The sequence below is a fragment of the Pseudonaja textilis genome, chromosome 4 (assembly GCF_049901715.1).
Source record: "Pseudonaja textilis isolate UNSWEBS1 chromosome 4, rPseTex1.2, whole genome shotgun sequence".
Lineage (NCBI taxonomy): Eukaryota > Metazoa > Chordata > Lepidosauria > Squamata > Elapidae > Pseudonaja > Pseudonaja textilis.
The window spans coordinates 46,700,684-46,722,106 of NC_141993.1; the positions used below are offsets into that span (position 1 = coordinate 46,700,684).

Sequence of the window (21,423 nt, forward strand, 5' to 3'; positions counted from 1 at the left end):
TCTGATTAATTCCCCTAATACGTGGCTAGCCAACTCCAAGTCAGCATAACTTCTTGCTGTTATTGGCAGATTGTTCTACTATTAGTGGATTTTATTGATGAGAAATTCTTCCTAATTGACCCAATCAGACAATTCCTAGTACCCTAGTAGCAATTTTGTTCTAGCTGCTCTCATCTCTCCTAGAGTAAGATGCCCACAAATGGGATAATATTCTAAATATGAACTGACTAGTATAATATACAATGGAACAATTAGTCTTTATGACCTGGATGAAATCCTTCTGTATATTCAGTCCAAGATAGGATAAGCATTTTAGCACTTTGTTATACTGCTTACTCATATTCAATTGCAGGTGACAGGTCCATTACTACTTCTTGATTCTTCTCCCAAGACCTGCTCCCAAGCCAGTATTTCAAGTGTCTCCTATCTGATTCTTTTCTATGCAGACAGATTTTTATATTTATCACAGCTGATTATCACCCTATTGAATTCAAACCTGTATTCAACACTGAATACTAATGTATGTGTGTGTCTTTGAGTCAGTGTTGAATTCTGTCAACTTCCTGTATTAATCCCTGCAGTTTTCTTATCAGGTTTTTCAAAAGATATTTGGCACAGTCTCCTTCTTAGGTCTGAGAGTGACTGGCCCAAGGTCACCTGGCTGGATTTGTGTCTAAAACAGGACTAGAACTCCCAGTTTCTAACCCGATGCCTTCATGAATACACCAAATTACCTCTGTTCATGAACTATATTCATTAATATGTTCCACTAGTTACAATATAAATAAATATATTCATGAATATATTCCACTAGTTACAATATAAATAAAATCAAGATTTGAATTGAAAGGTGGCTTATTCTGTATGATGTTAAGCTTCAGTATCTGGCTAACTCAATTTTATTCTTTTGGCACAATAAAACAGAAATTAGTTTTAAAAAATGATTTTTTAAAATGTTGCTTTGACAATACTAATCTCAACAGGAAGCATCAATGCTTTATCAATTTATGAAACTAATGATGTAATTAAAAGTACACTTGTAGTAACATACCCACATCGTTTGTCTATTTTGTGTTAGAAACTCTTTTTTGCTCAAAGATTGATATACCAAAGCTACAGGCCTATGAAGAATATGACATTTTTCTATTGTATCAAACCTATACTTTTCAATGGGGTTCTGCATATTTATTCTTCAGCTATTATATAAGAGTACCAGCCATAACATCTCATGTTATCTTATGAATAAGGGGATATACTGACATAATTATGATTACTGATAGACAGAATATCAAGTTATTACCTCCAACTGATGTAACCACTTGTCTTAAACCAACGAGGCAGCATACAACAAAATGAGAACACATTAGAATATATCTTGCTAAGTATTTCTTTATGTAAATATATTCATAATGACATATGGCACTTGATGTTTCTTTCTGAAAGAATTCTTTATTATTAAAAGTATCTTTGATGCCCTTTAATTCAATTTCTAAAATTGTGTTAATTTTACAGGCTTTTATATATCATGCATTAGCCTTACCACAAGGAGTTCACAAAACTTAGGGCAGAGTAATGACTGAATGGGAATATATAGGGAAGTTGAGATGAAAGAACTGAATCATAGGCAACAATTTTTAGGCTTTTTATTATGTCAAACAACTATCATATTTCTTGAGGTATTAGTGAGTTGTTCTTAAGAACCATCTTCCACTGATTAGATCATTTAGCCAATTTGATATTATGTGCCAATAGAATAACAGCACTGTGACTGAAAAACAGAAAACTTTTCAAATCAGAATAGGAAACTATGGATCCAAGTTGATATCCAATCCATATTTCTTGTCATGATGTCAAAGAAACATGTGGCAATGAAGATCTGAAATACTAACTGAAGACTATAATAGGGGTCAATGGACCTCAAACCCAATTTATATCATGAAATGGTAACTATATTGAAATAAATCTCCTAAGAAAGTCCCACCACAGATAACCGTTAATGTGGGAAAATACCAGCAGTATTAATATAATCCAAATGTGGATTATCTAGTTCAACATATAGATGGTATTTAAGAAACTTCCACAAAACACCACACAACAAAAGGAAAACCATTCAGATTAGCAAAAAATGCCTCCATTTGTACATTTCAGAATTCTGTTTTAATCATGCTGTCCAATTATTTGATTCTGAACAAACTCAGGTTGCTTGTTTGTTTTATCTCCAGAAAGCGGATGTATGACTGAAATGATTGAAAAAAATAAACCCAAATAGGGAAAATGAATACAGAAATACAACATTCCTTGAAGGAGTCAATGGATTTTAGGTTTTTAAGCAGACTTATATGTTGATTAAACAGAAAATTTAATGTTACAGTCAGTACTAGTTGTTTCACAAGGTGAAGTTTTAAAAATAGTAACAGTTGATGGATGTTTTTTCATCTATGCAGTTCTGAAAAAAAATTAGGATGCAATACAGAAAACATAACACTCTAATAACATATAAAGGAATTTACAAACTGGTGCACATTACATATTTATAAAATAAGATATCAGATATTAAGGCTAGCTATTATTTCTGATGAACAGAATTTAACTGAAAATATGCACCTTCAACCTATACTTATTATACTGAAGCAATTGAACAACTGAATAAAATCAAACTCAACATCTGAATTCAGTAGCCAAAGTATTGATCACATTTCTTAAAGGCAGTTTGTATTTTTTTAAAATCTTTCCTTTGTATAAAAGGTAACCAATTTTGCCTTTAATGAATGATAGCAAAATATGAAAATGTTTGGATGACAATCCAAAATTACCCATTAAAGGATTAGACTATAGAGGACGTTTATGTTACAAACTTAATTTTGGCATATCAAAAGCAATAGTTTTTGATATGGTTCAGTTCTGAAAAGCTTGCCTTACTGAATGCAGATAAATCTCCCGCTGATAGAAATATTTCCCATCCCCAACAGAAAATAAATTACAGTGGCGCTATGAATTTTAGAAATAAACCATTTACTTACTTCTTAGCAAATGAAGTAGCAGATTGAACTGTCTTGGTACTTAACTTAAATCCTTCGCTCAATGTACAAACTGAAATTTTACAAAATGATCACTCATATCTGGAAATCAAAACATTAATTTGTAAGGACTAGGGCAGTCAAAGACTTTGCAGTATTAAAATCTGATAATGCTGCTCTGAACATCTAACCCTATTCTACATGTGGTCATTTAGAGCTTTGAGGGAAGGAAGGAATGAAAATTAATTTTTCCCCTCTTTTAAAAAGATATAAATCCTACAATTTCAATGCATTTTGTAGAATATTACTAGCCAAATAGAAAATTGAAAAGAAGAGGGGTGAGACTACAAACTGTACATTTTACAGTTGAGCAGGAATGCTCACCTTAAGGATTTGACGAACACTGTCACTGTAACAGCAAACACTATCAACAGCTTACTATGTGATAATCACAAACCTTTTATAAAAGAGTAGTATGTTTAATTGTTTCAGGCACTGAATAAAATGAGGCTGGAGAGCTGTTGCCTCATAAACAAGATTTGGTTGGATTAGCAGTAGTGACTTTGTCTAAGAATTATCTGTATTTAATTCTTGGGACACTGCAGATGATCATTCAATGGTTAGGCTTTCTTCCCAGTGCAAATATATTGAATATATAGTTTTTAGATCAGTTTTCAAACAGGCATATATTTCTGAAACACATTATACCATATTCTGTTTTGAGATCACTTTCTGTGCTTCTAATTTCAATTAAACAAAAGAAAGCAAAAGAAGGAATATTCGGACATTCTTGATTGTCTCTGCTGAAAGCGGATGAAGTTTGACAGAGTATGTGTTGTGTATATGTATACATACAGAAACAGAATATGGTAAATTGTCAATGTCAACAGCACACTGAAAGCCACCTCATAGAGGTTCAACTGTTATGATCCTGTGGAATGCAGGCTAGGAATTGGGTAGAATTTAGAAATCCGGCTTTGAGTTGAAGGATTAAGGCATTCAGATTCTCCAGACATTTTAAAGAAAACTTCTTGTTCTTGAAGTTTCCGGGCAAATTCCTCTTCTAATGTCTAGTGATTAAACATAGAGAAACAAATAACTTTAGGATTTTTCTAGATTTATAGAAGCATTGTATAAAACTATCTTGAAATAACGCAACAGTTTATTAAATCAAGGAGTTAAGTGGGGAAAAAAAGCACTAGTGATTTTCTTGACACACAAGTATGTATGTTTTATTATTTACACAAAATATCATAATATTCTCTAAAATATTTCATTATTTAAATACCTATTTAGACATAATCTGCAAAGCTATCTTACCCTCCCCAGTTCCCTTCCAAAGTCTTTCCCTATTTTTCTCAAGATTCTAATCTGAATCTGTAGTTCAATTACCACTAAAATAAAAAGGTAAAAAATTATGATCATAGCAACTTATACAAACCATTCCTAAAGGAAGGAGTCTGAACTGCTGATAACCACATACAAACCAAAACCATCAAATATTGATGAGCAACTGAATTTGTTAAAGGACTTAAGTTCTGACATTATATAAAAGAGACCTCTGGCAACCTCTCTACTTAAAAAATGGGTTGCTAACAAGGGCTTTGTATGGGCTTTCCATGATGTGTGACACTTTACATTTGTGTAACAAAGATAAGTTTTATGTAAGAAATGCAGAATTTTTACATAAATGTACCTAATTATTCTAATTTTGTCATACTGTTCACTGTTAATATTCAGTAGAAAATATTTTTAATTTGCTTTTTCACTGTAGCTTCTAGGGTATCTATCTTTATATCTATCTGTCTGTCTGTCTGTCTGATAATGTACTATTTCAACATTTGCACTAGTATGTAACTATAAAAATGTATACTTTTTCCAGTAAGAATCAGAATCAAAATATCAAAACACTCTGGATCATTATATAGAAAAACAGATTGTTTATTTGAAATGGCATAGGGTTTCCTGCCTAGCAGGGGTTTGGATTAGAAGACACCCAAGCTCCCTTCCAACTCTGTTATTCTATTCTAAATACTTCTCTTCAAGATACAACATTGTGTTTAGATTTATGTATTTCCCAATTTGAAGTTTTACCTTCTTCCTTGGTCTTAGTTTCTCTCTCCATTCTTTAAGCTCTTGGCTATGTTCTTCATCCAACTCTTTTAATTTTTGAGTCTCGTGTTCAACCAGTAGATGGCATTTCTCATTCTGAAAATGGGAAATCATTTAGTAAATCAAACCAGATGGTATAGCCATTTGGTTACAAGTATACGCTGACTTAATTTTTAAAATTAGACATAATCTGGATGTTACTGCCATTCAGACCACGGATGAGAATTAAGGCATTGGAAAATCAGTTGTCACTATTTTAAATCGAAATATAATAAAAAGTAGAGTTACCCGATTTTCGCATTCTATTAAAAATAATCCAAAACACTATTGTAGTAATATCAGTTCATGAGAGGTGACATTCAGATTGAGTTTTTAGATACTGCTTAATACTATGTTTTATTGACTACTTTCACATTTCTTTGGAAAAAAAGTGGCACAGAATTATTGCCTAAGAAAACACATTTATTCCCAATTTAACTGTTATATGAGTATTGCAAAAGCCCTTTTCAAATAGAAGAGTTCCACGTAAACAAATAACATAAATGACACTATGGATATATAATATTTAAATATCATCCCATACACAATATATGATAGTATACTTCTGTATTGTGAATCAATAAACATTTTATTTTATTGACCTGTAGCTGGTGCAATTCTCTAATGTTAGCTTCACACTGCAATTGAAGATCTCGCATTTGATTTTCATGTTTCTGAAGTTGAGCCAATCTTTCATTTTTTTGCCTCTTTTCTTCTTGAACAGCAAACTTGTACAAAAATAGAATTTAAATTAAAATAACACTTACTTTTATATTTAACCACATACACATGGTACATAATACAGTATAATAACATGCACCTGTTACATGCTATTTACAAAACAATTTCTGATAATTTGGGTACATGTTATAGTATCTTGCAATTTTCATAAACTATCAAACCTATAACATTCTAAATCTTCAATAGTTAACTGTTCCAAATTCATTCAAACTTGTCAAAAGAGTCAAAGAGTTTCATAGACATTGCTATTAAATTAAATGTAATACTTTTGAACTCTGGAAAAGCTTATCAGTTTCACAGAACTTCTACTCTCACTCCCAAAGATAGTTTAAATTTAAATTAATATTATTGCTTCTTACTTGCTTGATCTTTTCACGATCTTGATCTGGAGTGCTTGAAGAGTTAATTCTGAGGCTTTTCTTAAACATGGCCATTCTTGTTTTGGCTTCACTACGCTGGATTTTGGGCAATCGAGCTTTTTCCTGAGTATGTTTGTTTTTCAACTCTTCAATCAGTCGTTGGTTATATCTCTGCATTTGCTCCGTTTCCTTAAAAACAGATAAATATTATTAAAAGGAATGCCAGCAAAATAGTAAAGGCACTTCCCTGAAAATTAGGTTAAAAAAAAATCAAAAAATTAAAATTACACTAACTTTTTCATGCCGTTTAAGCAGCTGGTGTCTCTGCATGAAGTACTGATCCTTCAGCTGCTGTTTCAGCAGCTGATGTTTTTCCTGCAAATGTCGCTCTTCAAGTTCCCATATTGCAGCTTCCCTGGCTAGAATGGAAAAAATGGATTCTGAAGACTGCTGAGAAAAGGCACTCCAAAACGGGTCTTCTGCAACTTTTCTATTTCATTCAGTGATTTAATTAAAGAAAATCCCAACTAAAGTACTGTATTAAGTTAAGAAGGAATTATTTCTAACATATTTTCTGACAAAGACTTGAACTGACACACCTATAGATTTGGCATATAAGAAATGGCCTTGAAAGAGGATTTTGTATATTATATTTTACTGTTTTGGAATGAAGACTTTCATTGGAATGAACTTTATTTAAAGTTTAGTTACGGTCTCTCCTGGTTTCCCACTTGTATCAAATGGACAGTAATTTCGAATATCACTCCATGGGGTTCACTTTTCAGCCATACAAATGGATGGAACTGCTAATCCAACTGTGAACTCATAAAGGCTCAGTTCAACTATGAGAAAAAAGAACAAATACCTCTCATGAGCTGCTGCTTGTTGTTAAGACAATCTCGTTCAATGGTTGCCAGCTCTACTTTCTGCTGCTGAATTATTTTTTTTAATGATGCATCCAGTTCTTGTTGTTGTTTCTGAACAAACTCTTGCTCCTGTTAAAAATGAGTCCAAACTCACTAATTACACAGAGTTCATAGAAATGTTGATTTGCATCCCACAGTAGTTCCAAGTAGCACTGAAGTCTCAAAAGCATTTTGTAAGGAGATACACTAGCAGAGAAAGATATAAACAATCCCCAAAAGGCCATCTAAGTTTCATAAACAATGTGGCTATGAATGGGAGCATCTCGGATTCAGACTCATCATTTTATCTAAAGGTTAATTAATATTTTATAGAAGGTGTGCTGAATGCTACAAGCTACAGTTCAATATTTCAACTATCCTCAGTTTTCAGAACCTTCCTTCATATACTAAAGCTGCAACACCCAATCCAATGGATGGACGGACGCACGGACGGACGGACAGACTGGGACACGGACACGCACACTTAATTACTTCTAAAATTTAATTTTTCCTCTCCAAATCAGTAATTTATCTGATTTATTTGTAGGTTTTACAAGCAAATTGCTTCATGCTGTCATAGGGCTAAAGAAAAACACAAACCGAAAATATGACAATGAACTAGAGACCTTCAGGTTTTGCATATAACACTATAATTAAAATGCTATACAAATATTTATAGCTCTCATAGTTACCAGTTAAACTAATTTTTAATTGGTGTGGTAGATGACAGAAGATATAACCAATAAAAATTGGGGTGAACTAAAAATGAATCTTTCTCCACAAAAGGTTTATTGAGATCAATTCAGCCTTTTGTCCTGAAAGTCTTCAGATGCCCTGAAAATCTTCGGGTTATTTTTGTGAGTCACTGCAGAAGAAGCTAAGAAAGTAGCAACTTTATTACTCTGAAGAGAACAGAATTGTTCAAGTGCCTGTATAAGAAGTTTATTAGACTTACATTGTTTTCTCTAAGTGCAATTTGGCCTCCATTAATAATATTAGCAAGTAGTTAATCCCTAGAAATATAGTGCTGTGGCATTGTAATACACAGTATTTAATAGTAATTGAAGAACTGGAATCGTTTAAGAAGTTTTCATAAAAAGAAATGTACTTTAAAACAAAAGTAGAGTTGTACTTCATATGAATGCAATTCATATGAAAAACAAACTTTAAAAAATCCTCAGGATTTTAACCTATTTAAAATATCTAATTAGGCTTGTCAAACTGGTGGCTTGCAGGCCGAATACAGCCTGCACAGGCCATGTCTATCCCGGCTCCGCAAAGGTAAAAAACATCCCAATATATCCCAATATGGCCCGATATGTCATGATACAGCCCGTGATTTGATTGGGTTTGATACCCCTGATCTGTCATGCCCCTGGTGGAGTCTGACTCTGAGGAAGAGGAGGAACAGCCAACAGGGAGTGGGAGTGTGGCTCCAGAGGTGGTAGAGGAGGCTGGGGAAGGGCAGAGGCCGGCTAAGCAGGCAGAAGAGGATCCAGGCCCATCCCCTATCCATCCTAGGTCATGCAGGGAGGAGAGGATCAGGGGAAAGCGAGATCTACTCAAGAGGAGATTACCATGATCCTCCTCGTGGCTTGCAGGTGGGACCTATGTATATAAGTTTTCAACTACATAGTTAGAATTGCTGGAGTCAATTAGTGTTTACATTGAAAGAGATTTATCTTTGCTGGCGTTCTTCCCATGGACTTTTCTCAGTTATTTTCCTGGAGTTTATGATTAGTTATCTCGGTGTGCTTCAGAACTCTCATCAATGCTGTTTGTTTGGTTTTCTGTTTGCCTCATTATTTACTTTTGTGACTTTAAACTGTGCCTAATAAAACAGTGAAGTTAAGTTGAAGGCCTTACCGGACTTTAATATATGTTTTGGGTTTTGGGTTATTTTGAGAGACTACGGGTCATCACACTTTGACTCCAACCACCCCTTCAACTTATTTTTGCTTTTTGTGGGGTGACTATGGATCAGCTCAGAGCACAAATTGCCCAGTTAACCCAGCAAGTGGTTCTTTTGACTGCACAGGTGGCACAAATGCAAACTGCGCGGCCACACTGAAAATGCCCAGTGGCAGTGCCAGATAAATTTGATGGTTCGCTGGCCCAATTTCCAGCATTTTGGAGGCAGTGCCAGCTTTACATGAGCCTTCAGCCTGAGGACCTTCCCACTGACCAGGATAAGGTGGGGGGTTGGGTTAGTTTGTTGTCAGGCTCTGCAGCACGTTGGGCGACACCTCTGCTGACCCAGCCCAACCAGGTGTTGGACAATTACACCGAGTTTTGCCGTCAGTTTCAGGTTTGAGGACCCTGTTCGAAGCCAAACAGCAAACAAACGTTTGAGAGAGTTGAAGCAGGGGCATGGCTCACTCATGGATTATATTGCTTGTTTTTTGGTGGTTGCTCAGGATGTACAATGGAATGAGGCAGCGCTATTAGACCAGTTCCAGGAGCGTTTGTCGTCGGAGCTCCTGGATGAGTTGGCACGCACTGAATGCCCTCACACCCTTCAGGAGCTCATGCATTTGTGTCTTCGTATCGACGCTAGACTTCAGCAGAGACGGGTGCGACGACGGACAGAGACCGTATCTGTTTCCAGCAAGATGGCACCCTTGGTGGAAGTGCCTTTGAAGGAACCCATGCAGTTGGGGGCTGGCTACCCTCGCCTGACTCAAGTAGAAAAGAATAGACGTCGTTGTGATGGTTTATGCCTCTATTGTGGTAATTGAAGCCATTTTGCGGCCAAGTGTCCTGTTAAGACATCCACAGCAGCGACACCTGCGGTGGCGGGAAACGAGCATCGCTCGGCCTACGGGGGTCTGCAGGTTGGGGTGTAAAGTCCATAGGCCCACCATCTTCACCACCCTTGCCATCCTTGCCACCTTTAACATCTCCACCACAGTCTCTATTGGTGAAGCATCTTGTGCTGCCAGCAAGTGTGTTCATGCCTGGTGTGGGAGCGGTGGAGATTCCAGCTTTGGACGACTCAGGGGCCACAGCCAATTTCATGGATGCTCATTTTGTCAAGCAGTGGTTCATTCCTCAGCAACAGGTATCCCCACCAGTAATGGTGGAGATGATAGATGGTCGGCCCCTTTGTTCGGCACCTGTAGTTGTTGCAACCAAACCCCTTTGCATGCGTATTGGGCAGGAAACCGTGTTTTACACTGCAGCAGTGCCTCATTTTCTGGTGGTGCTGGGTTTGGAGTGGTTACAGGCCCACGATCCACAGATTGTCTGGTTGTCTGGAGCTGTGCAGTTGCTTGATAGGAAGTGTGCCAACCATTGCTTGCTCTCCTGTGCAGGGAATGTGGCTGCACCCGTGGGCCTGGATCTACCTGCGGAGTTGGTGGACTTTGCTGATGTGTTTGGGGAGAAGGAGTCAGATCAGTTGCCTCCACATCGGGCATATGACTGTCCAATTGACTTGTTGCCCGATGCAAAATTGCTGGTGGGTTGGATATATTCCCTGTTAGAACCGGAGTTGGCCGCGTTGCGGGATTTTATTGACAAGAACCTCCGGAAAGGGTTTATCCGACCTTCTAACTCCCCATTGGCTGCACCAGTGCTTTTTGTGAAAAAGAAATCAGGGGAGCTACGTTTGTGTTGTGATTACTGCAAATTGAATGCAATCACAGTGAGGAATCGGTACCCACTTCACCTCATCCCTGAACTGATTGAGAGGTTTCATCAAGCTAAGATCTTTATGAAGTTGGACTTGCATGGGGCCTACAATCTGGTTCGCATTCGTGCAGGGGACAAGTGGAAAACAGCTTTCCGGATGAGGTACGGGCATTTTGATTATACTGTGATGCCTTTTGGATTAACCAATGCCCCAGCTGTGTTCATGTATTTCATGCACGATGTTTTCCATGATTTGTTGGATCAGTTCATGGTCATTTATTTAGATGACATTTTGATTTACTCCCTGCAGGAACATTGGCAGCATGTGCGGCTGGTGTTGCAACATTTGCATGATAACCACCTGTTTGCTAAACATGAGAAATGTCAGTTTGCACAAACCACGATTGACTTCTTGGGACATCGTATTTCACTTGCTGGGGTGGAAATGGACCCAGAAAAAATACAATCGTTGCAGGAGTGGGAACCTCCCACAGCGAGTTATGGATGTGCAACAACTGTTGGGGTTTATGAACTACTACCGCACATTTATTCCCCATTTTGCTGCATTGACTGCTCCCCTTTCCAATTTGCTCAAGGTGGGAAGTTCCATTGGGGTGCTGAGAAGCAGGCAGCTTTCAAAGCGTTGAAAGTCACCTTTGCTTCTGAGCCTATCCTCAAACACCCTGATCAAGGCCAGCCATTTGTGGTGGAAACAGATGCTTCCGATGTGGCTGTTGGTGCGGTGCTCCTCCAGGCCTATGCTCCCGCAGGCACTTTTTTCCCATGCGCTTATTATTCCTGGAAGTTGTCAGCTCCAGAGCGCAACTATACAATTTGGGATAAGGAGCTATTGGCGATTAAGGTCGCTTTTGAGACATGGTGGCACCACCTGGAGGGGGCTCGTCACCAAATCGAGGTTCGGATGGATCATCGCAATTTGGAACACCTACGTACAGCTCGGACATTGAACCAGCGTCAGGTAAGATAGTCCTTATTCTTTGCTTGATTCGATTTCCAGGTGACCTATGTTCCAAGTGGAAAGAATCAACGAGCCGATGCCCTATCTCAGAAGCCTGAGTATAGCTGAAGGGAGGATAAAATGTTGCCCCAGATGGTGATTCTGTTGGAGCAGTTTGCGGCCAAGGAACCTGTGGACCTTCGAGTGAGGATTCAGGAGGTGCAGCGGCAGGACCCATTTGTAGCAGCTCGACGTCGAGAATTGGATGAAAATGGGAGACAAGAGACTCCTTGGGTGTACCTTGGGGACCTGTTGCGGTTCCGTGATCGCATTTATGTGCCTGGAGGTCCTCTTTGTGGCCTTATCCTACGTCAATGTCACGATAGTCCAGCGGCAGGACACTTTGGGGTGTTCAAAACACTGCATCTCATCTCTAGAACATTTTGGTTGCCGAGACTTAAACATGATGTGTCAGGGTAGGTGGCATCCTGTGGGATCTGTCACCAAGCCAAGTATACTCCTGGTGTACCCCCTGGTCTTTTGCAGCCCTTGCCCACGCCAGAACGACCGTGGGGAGCAGTTTCTTTGGATTTCATCGTTGAGTTACCACCATCGAATAGTGCCACAACCATTTTGGTGGTGGTGGATATGTTGACTAAAATGGCCCACTTTATTCCATGTGCAGGTCTTCCATCGGCCAAGATAACGGCTCAATTGTTTATCTCCCATGTTTTACGGTTGCATGGGTTACCAGACCGCATGGTATCAGATCGGGGGGGTACAATTTACGGCACGCTTCTGGCAGACCCTACTCACGAAACTTCAGGTTCAGACATGTCTGTCGTCTGCTCATCACCCCGAAACTGATGGGGGGACAGAGAGATGAATGCTATTTTGGAGCAATACCTCCGCTGTTTCAGCAATACTCAACAAGACAATTGGGTGGAAGTGCTGCTGCTGGCAGAATTTGCTTGTAACAATGCTCAACATGCATCCACCCATGTGTCCCCTTTCTTTGCTAACTATGGGTTTCAGCCACAACTTTTCCCTTTAGCCCTGTCAGATTCCCCAGTTCCGTCAGTGGATACGTTTTTGAAGGAGTTAAAAGCCGTGCACCACATGGTCCGCGATCAACTAGAGAGAGCCAAGGAAGACTATAAACGGTTTGCAGACCAACATTGTTGCGATGTTCCACCTTTAGTGGTCGGCGATCGGGTTTGGCTCTCCACTCGATATTTACCAATGACGCGACCATTGAAAAAGCTCGATCACCATTACTTGGGACCTTTTCCAGTCGAGGCGGTGATCAATCCTGTGGCTTATTGTCTCTCCCTGCCACGGACCATGCATATCCATTCTGTTCTTCATCGTTCCCTGTTAGCCCCTCCCTCGCCCGACAGTCTGCATAGAGCGGGTCCATCACAGCCGGCCCCAGTAGCACCTCTGGGAGAGGTGGAGTATGAAGTGGATAGCATGTGAGATTCACGCCAGTTGTGGGGCCGATTTCAGTATTTGGTGGCATGGAAAGGTTATGGACCAGAGGACTTCACCTGGGTCGATGCCACTGATGTTCATGCTTCTCATTTGGTCCAGGACTTTCACGCTCGGTTTCCTCAACGTCTGGTCCCAGGGGAGGGGGCCCTGTGGGAGGGAAAGTGTCATGCCCCTGGTGGAGTCTGACTCTGAGGAAGAGGAGGAACAGCCAACAGGCAGTGGGAGTGTGCTCCAGCAGTGGTGGAGGAAGCTGGGGAAGGGCAGAGGCTGGCTAAGCAGGCAGAAGAGGATCCAGGCCCATCCCCTATTCATCCTAGGTCATGTAGGGAGGAGAGGATCAGGGAAAAGCGAGATCTACTCAAGAGGAGATTACCATGATCCTCCTCGTGGCTTGCAGGTGGGACCTATGTATATAAGTTTTCAACTACATAGTTAGAATTGCTGGAGTCAATTAGTGTTTACCTTGAAAGAGGTTTATCTTTGCTGGCATTCTTCCCATGGACATTTCTCAGTTATTTTCCTGGAGTTTATGATTAGTTATCTTGGCTTGCTTCAAAACTCTCATCAATGCGGTTTGTTTTGGTTTTCTGTTTGCCTCATTATTTACTTTTGTGACTTTAAACTGTGCCTAATAAAACAGTGAAGTTAAGTTGAAGGCCTTACCGGACTTTAATATATGTTTTGGGTTTTGGGTTATTTTGAGAGACTACAGGTCATCACAGATCTATATAGTGGCTTATAAACATATATAATTTGTGAGATAATGTACAGCTCATTAGATCTCCAAATATACTTAGAACTAGCACATAACTTTATATTTTTGATTCAGAAATGTATCCGAACTCAGTATTTTGAAAACACTTTGTGAAATGATATAGCATTTTAAAGATGGTTCAGATATTATAAAAAATAATCTAAGTCTAGAAACAACAAAGATAATCTGTCAAAATATAAACCTTAAGTTACTAATAGACCAACAGAATGCAAACAAATTAAAATTTAAAAGTATTTGCACATCAATACTTCATTTACATTGCAAATATTCAAAAAATGTAATCACAATATTTTTAATGTAAGATATGAAATGTGCTGTGGAAACTTAGAAATTTCCTTTCCCCTGAAAGTATTGCTATAGTATTTGCCAGTCATATTGGAAAATCATGTTTCGCTCCTCTCAGAGCTAACAATATGAAAGTTAAAAATCTCCCAGCTCACAAACCAAATTATAGAACACATCAGTTATAGAAACATTAGAATGAGTTTGCAGAGCTTCCATTGCATTATTGACTAGTGCCAGTGGCACTTTAAAGAAAACTAGAATGCAACTCTGGGTGATTCTCATTGTTGTCATAGAAAAACACTATATCTGAAGAGGCTTTTAAATTATACTTCCTCAATCTGGTTAGCTTTCTTCAACAACCATCCACATTAGTACTTTAACAACTAACATTATTTGTGAAATTTTGGCTTCATTTTTATATAAACACTAAAAAAATTAACATTTTACATTTTTTAAAAAAAATCATTTTTATTTATTGGACCTCATCCTCACAAAATATGTATGAAAATATATAGGGGATTCTCGCAGACAAACATCATTTCTCAGACTGCTGCAGAAAAGTTATGCCATTCCTGTGAAATGCTATTCCACAAAGCTATTCCACCCATGACTAGACATGGTTAAGAAACAGACCTCGGAATAGAACAGGTTTCCACCCATACTTTCATATAAAATTATTATCCTTGTGTTTCATGTAGCTTCTAACCTAAAAATGTTCCTACATATTAAAAAAATCTTATTCTGGATCAATAAACACAATTGGCAACACAGTGCCATTGAATAATGGAAAGTAAAGAGATGTAGAACCTGAATGCAAACTGAAAATTGAAACTGAAATTATTTAACACAAAAAGGCTACTTCTTTTCCCTTACAGTTCTCTTGTTTGACTTCTCCATAACAATTTAAAAGCATTTAAGAAAAACATTTGAATATGTAAATGTCATCAAAGTATAATCATTATCTACTGCGAATGAATAATCAGCAGGTACATGGTTAAAAAAGAACTTTATGATTACCTCTTTGTTATTTATAGAAGATCAATAATGACTGTATAAATGCAACTCTCTAATATTAAAAGAGAGATTGCCTATAATTAGGTACAGAACGGTTTTAAAGGTCAGTAATAAAATGATATAATAAAATATCAAAATTTTGCATTGCAAAGCAAAGTATACAGATAAGATACAAGTCCTTCTTAAAGCTCTAACTACTACCTGATAGGAAGGGTGGAGAAGCTACAAAAAAGAAGGTGCTTAAAAGTTTGTCACTATTTAAGGAGGGAAAAGGGGTATTTCTCTGTCCGATAATAAAAACATAGGAGAACTGTTGTTAGGTAAAGAAGGAAAATGCACTGTCAAATTGTATCTACAAGCACTTTGAAGAACAGCCAAGTTTCACAGCACACAGAGGAAACAATAATAGCTTAGTTTTACACATGTGCTGAAAATTGGTCTAATTTGTTCTATTAATTTCTTTGTGCACATTAATGTTTTGTATAGTAATTTAAATAAAAATAATTTAACAGCACATGTATGTAAGAGAAAAAAGAAAGCCAACACGACAGGGGTCTATGCTTTTTATGGGAGGAGTATATGGACTTACATCCTGTATAACTGCATTGAAGAGAGCAGATGAGGACAACTGAAATGACTGAATCATAACCTGAGCAATGGCCTGTGGAGCAGAATACAATGTACTTCCCATGTGAAAATAACCACAAACAAAGCATTTCAACACTAAACAAAAGCAAAACAACCAAAGAACTTACAACTTCAGCAACCACCTCTTTAACAGGCACTATTGTAACAATAATTCATCTTTATTTATAATACACTACTTCAGAAGTACTGTTATAAGCACTACTTATTATCTCAAATGAGCATTTATATATGCAGGTACCAATCTCAGCTGAGGAAAAAAACAATCTATTTAAATTCAAACTATTTATTTTCCTATACCTAATACTCTGTAACCCATTGTCATTCACACCTCATAACTTCACTTGCTATGTTAAAAGGAATTATCTTTTTCCCAATGATTTAAGGACTGCAATTACAAGACAGTCACACAAAAATGACAACTTGCCAAATACACCATCTATGCAGAAGTTTGGAAAAAGGTATGATACACTGCTACAAAAAATGAATGCCTATTAAAAGCAAGATTCTGCTCAATGGCTGGGATGGGAAGATTCAGTAATTCAGCTGATGTCTAAGACAGACTTCAGCAATATCTTTTTCTATCTTGCTCTAAATACTTGAGTGCTTTTTATGTTTATCATCCCCTCAACTCATGTTGTTTAGAAGAGTGAAGACCCAGCTGTTCACCAAGTCTTCATACTCTTCAATCTTTTAGAGGAGATTCTTCACTTTGTTGCATTTGCTATCTTTTATTGTTCTTTCATATCATGTATTGATTTTATTTTAATTTCTGTGTTTTTTTTATGAGCCACCTAGAATCATGGAGAATTGGGGCACATATAAGTTTAAGAAATCATTAATATTATCCTACTGGGAAGTTTAATTTTCTCTATAAGTGCCATATATAATAAAATATAAAGTTAAACATCATATCGGCCTATGTAATGAATATAGAGAAAATCAACTTTGAGAGTTCCAGATTAAAGGATTAAAAGAACATCTGGTGATCTATCCAACCAGACAATGCGTGCAGCCAACAAAAGCCATGCTAGAATCTAGTGGATGTGGACTTCACACTAGGATGTATGTAGGTAGCTGCAGTGGAGATTGTCTTTTAGGTTGCAGACTTGCAATTATTCAGATTTCTTCCATCCATCTGTGAATTTGTTCTGAGGTATTTGCTTGTGTTTCCAGCAATGAGCTGGAACCTTGGTCTTTAGAAAGGAACTGTTCATTCCTGTCCTGCTTTATTTTCAATACTCAACCTTGCTGTATATAATAATAATTTCATGGGTTAGCAGTGCTCAATCTGCAACAAGGAACTAGTCTTTGCAGGTGCTTCCTTGAGAGATCAAATAACTGAAGAGATTACCCTTTACCTGCTTGCTGACCGATCAACGGCAGAAGGGTTTGGTAACATAATATAATCAGCTGCCTCCAGGAGTTTTGAGATAATGCACCAGGTTTATAGAAAGAGGGTTCAGGAATTCTCTCACTGGAACCAGTACATCCCAAGCTACCATGGTCCTATATGTGTATGCAAGCCAGCTACACACTAACTGCATATTGTTGTATCAGAAGTATTCTTTAACATGAAAAGTTAATGTTGATATTAGCAATCAATAATTACCACTTAACATTAAAAGTTGGACTACAAATACAGCAATCTCAATGCAAATTTTGTTTCAAAAATATCAAAATATACCATCTACAGTAATATATTTGGAAGAAAGCTTTGATTATCTTGTTCATAAATATGCACCTAATTAACAGCAGGGTCACTGTCTGGCATTATAGATTTCAGTGATTAATTTTAAAAAATGTAAGCAAAATCATAATAATTACCTTTCCATTATTTTTGATACCAAAAGCTTCAGTTAAAGCAGATGTGAAGTATATGACAGACATTTTAATATACAACATAAACTGAACTTTAATTACTTTGGATGCTGGTCTATAAATAACTAAATATTTCTTAAAATAGAATCATTTTACATTGATATTTTAACATTAAAATCTAATACACTTTTAACTGCAGTTCTGGGAAACAAACCCCTACCAATGAATAGATTTCTTCGGAGGAAAAAAAATGCCCAACCATTATCAAACTATTAAAGCAATGCAAACAAAGCTGTTTTGGGGGATTTAGAAGCAGGAAGCTGCTATGGTTACCTGAGCATGCTGGGTTTGAGTAAGCTCCTCTTTCTTGCGTTTCATGAGCTCTTTTCTCAGCTCTTTTGGTGCTTTCTCCACTTCATTAAAAACCTACAGTGCACAAGCATGCAGAATGTGGTGGAAAAATAACCCTTTTTCTCCACAGCAAGCATTTATGGTGAATGAAGAGGAGCAATAAGCATTCAGAATATGTTACAAATGCATGCAAAGCCAGAAGAGTTAGCTTAAGAGAAAATGGAGGAAGGAGTGTACATGCAAGAAGTATTTATTGATTGCATTCCAGAAAAAAGTGCACATGCCAATAGCAGCTTAACAACTAATCTCTGTTTGCATCCAAGTACTAATAAACTGCTTCCATAATCTATTTTTATGCAGTAGACAGTAATTAAAATAGAAAGATTTTTGAAATGACAGTAGAAAGGATTTTGTTTTTCCAAACAATAAAACATATGGAATAAAACAACAACACAAGAGCAGCTACCTTTGCACTTGTCATATAAAAGTACAGATAATAGTTGTTAAAAGAACAACTTGTATGAAAAGCCACCATCATCTCAAAAGTGATGTTTCACATATCATTGGGAAAATAAATCAAACATTCAATTTTATACTGGAGCTAAAAAGGCCAGGTAGGCCATCAAGTCCAATCCTTTATTCAGTATAGAAATCAAATTAAAATACTTCTGATGGATGGACTGTCTAGTTATCCAAGATTAAATTACTATTTTTAAAACTTAAAGCATCCATAGGAAATAAAGCCCAAATCACCACATGCTATTTCTGTTTCTATGAGTGTATTAAAACTTTAATCAGCTTTCCCCTTTGAGATCCAATCACCACTAGAGACTCCCAAGTGCAAGAAATTTAGCAAAAGAAAGAAGTTATTATACAGTTTTTAAATATGACAACTAGATGTAATAGTATTGTAATAATATCAAACAGTTAGCATAAGAATGGCACTAAACAAATTATAAACAAAATATATCAAAACTGAGGTTCAAGAAATTTCTGTTGTGATTATATGGTATTATTTTCTGCAAGTAATATTATAATAGCCTAGTAATCATCAGGCTGGGGAGATTTTGGAGGCAAGAAGTGTTTTGTCAAAAATGGTAATAAAAAAGTGAAATATTAATGAGTTAATTAACAAAAATTCAGAAAAGATCTGAGATACAATTCCTTATATTTTGCATAATTTTGGCCTCCCTTTAACAAAGGAACAATATATTCAAATACTGAGTTTTAAGTTGCTTGAGCCCAATAATTTCTTATATTTAAACTGGATTAGGTCCAAATAAAATCAAAATGGTAAATGTAACCACTATTTCAATTTTAAAAATTATCTTAGTAACATACTGCAGAACAATCCCTTTTCTATTTCATTCAGAGATATCAATTCTGCAGTTTTTCTACCACAACTATATTGAAATGTAAAACTGTGCTATATTGCATGTAGGGTAATCTGAGAGAAAAAAATAGTATTCTACAGCATTTTATCTTTGCTTCTTCTGATATAAATATCATCCTTCTGCTTACACATGCACACAATTTTAAAATTTTTGTTGTGATGTATGTTATTTCATGACTTCTGATGTATTCTCCATGACTTTTACTTACAAAGCATCAATTGAAAAAAATCTTAATAATTAGCCACGTGCAATATTCATAAAAGCACATGTGCAAATCTCTCTGCAAACTGTTCTAGCAATTATTCTGAATAACACACACAAACATTCCATCAAAGGTCTTTACTAAATAATACTTTTAGCTACTACAAATACATAGTGAAGCCCATCATAATTTATTACTGAAAATAAGGTGTTGCAGACCCTAAGTGTGCATTGAGTGTGTATGCACAATTATAACATATGGAATGAAAATGTAAACATTACTAAGGCCAAAAATATTTGCTGTATTTTCTAAATTATTTAAAGGCTTTACCTCTTTCTTTTTGTTTTTCAGCATATTTTGAAACTTGGATAATTCTTTTTCTTGTTCTGCTTTGATGCGCTTAGCTTCATCACGTAAACGATTTGTATGTTCCTGTTCCAAGCGTTCTATTGTTTGCTTTTGCTGTTTTTCTAGGTTTTCAATTTCCTGATCATACTGCCGCTTCTTGCTCTAAAAAAATAATAGCATTATTTTCACTGATTACCTGAGTGAAAAAATTTACAGATGTGAAAGCATATATAATGAAGATCTATATATAGGAGAAACAGAACCGGGTGGGGAGTGGGGGGTAGGGTGGAATCAGGCGACGGCTCAGCTTGGAATTTTTATGTGTCACAAATGCTCCAAGTCCAACACCCCACCACTTCCCAAATACTGTTGACTCTCACATCAGGCACAAAGATAAGAATGGGGATGTCACATAGAATGAGAATACAGTTTCTTGCAATTATTTTAGATGTTTAGAAAGAAAGACAGAACAAATGCATTCTAATATACTCTTCTGAGAGCAGTATTAAGATAAACCAGAAGAATCTTATGAAAAATAGTAATCTCTGATAACTGCTTGAATCCTTTATTAAAGTTTGTAAAATGTTTACTAAGCAAAAGTGGAAGGGGAGAGAACACCATCTGTTAACAAGGCATTTTTTTCTCTGCCTTAACTCATTTGTATAAGTAAATTGAAGTACTTAAATTCAAGAAAATAGTTATTCTAATAAAAATTGCTTCTAGATTTGGCTGAAACCATTTAGAACTGAATCAGCAGAAATAATTCTCTTATTCAGTGAGATGGGGAATATGAAATGCAAAAGCATACATTTCTTTATTAAGGTCAAGCAATTCTGAAATGGTTTTATCCCCCCTCCATTTTAAAACCATAGAGCTAAAATATTTACGACAGCAGTCCTTGTTTAGTCATAAGTTACGTACTTCTTCTAAATTTATTTTTAAGATAAAAATTCTAGTTTTTATATTACTGAAGAAATGTATCTTGCTACATTTACCCCAGTTTTTATAACACTGATATTATCTTCTCTATTATCAGCACTTTTCCTGTGGCTTGTATCAGATGGAGTGCAGCATCGTGCACATTATTATGCCCCTACTTTCATTTAAGAACCACTTCTTCATAAAAAATAAGGCTCTGTTTAGCAGTAACACTGTATGAACAGATATTGGATATAAGTTCTTTATGTTTAAAAGTACAAACCCTGTACTTATTTTCAAAATGACTTTATCACAAGGCCCACTTGAATTTTATTCCTTTCATTATAGCTATCTCCTTTTCCATTCCTTTTCACCTTTTTCTTTCCTACCCTTTAAAAGGAGGCATAGCTAA

The 21,423-nt window shown here is 36.7% G+C and overlaps 1 protein-coding gene across 6 annotated transcripts in view; it reads right to left on the reverse strand.

The window, feature by feature from the left end:
- Nucleotides 1–1,371: 1,371 nt before the first annotated feature.
- SLK (STE20 like kinase) overlaps nt 1,372–21,423 on the reverse strand; it is a 42,422-nt gene continuing 22,370 nt past the window's right edge. For 4 of the 6 annotated variants that reach the window (XM_026704717.2, XM_026704715.2, XM_087932790.1 and 1 more), the window contains exons 13-20: nt 20,076–20,255; nt 18,132–18,224; nt 7,134–7,263; nt 6,563–6,687; nt 6,269–6,457; nt 5,771–5,896; nt 5,112–5,225; nt 1,372–4,087 (exon numbers count right to left, since the gene is read on the reverse strand). In XM_026704717.2, the coding sequence (XP_026560502.1) occupies nt 3,941–4,087; nt 5,112–5,225; nt 5,771–5,896; nt 6,269–6,457; nt 6,563–6,687; nt 7,134–7,263; nt 18,132–18,224; nt 20,076–20,255 (1,104 nt within the window). In that variant the 3' untranslated portion in view covers nt 1,372–3,940. The remainder of the gene's footprint in view (nt 4,088–5,111; nt 5,226–5,770; nt 5,897–6,268; nt 6,458–6,562; nt 6,688–7,133; nt 7,264–18,131; nt 18,225–20,075; nt 20,256–21,423) is intronic. The other 2 variants (XM_087932792.1, XM_087932791.1) reach the window with 1 other exon arrangement.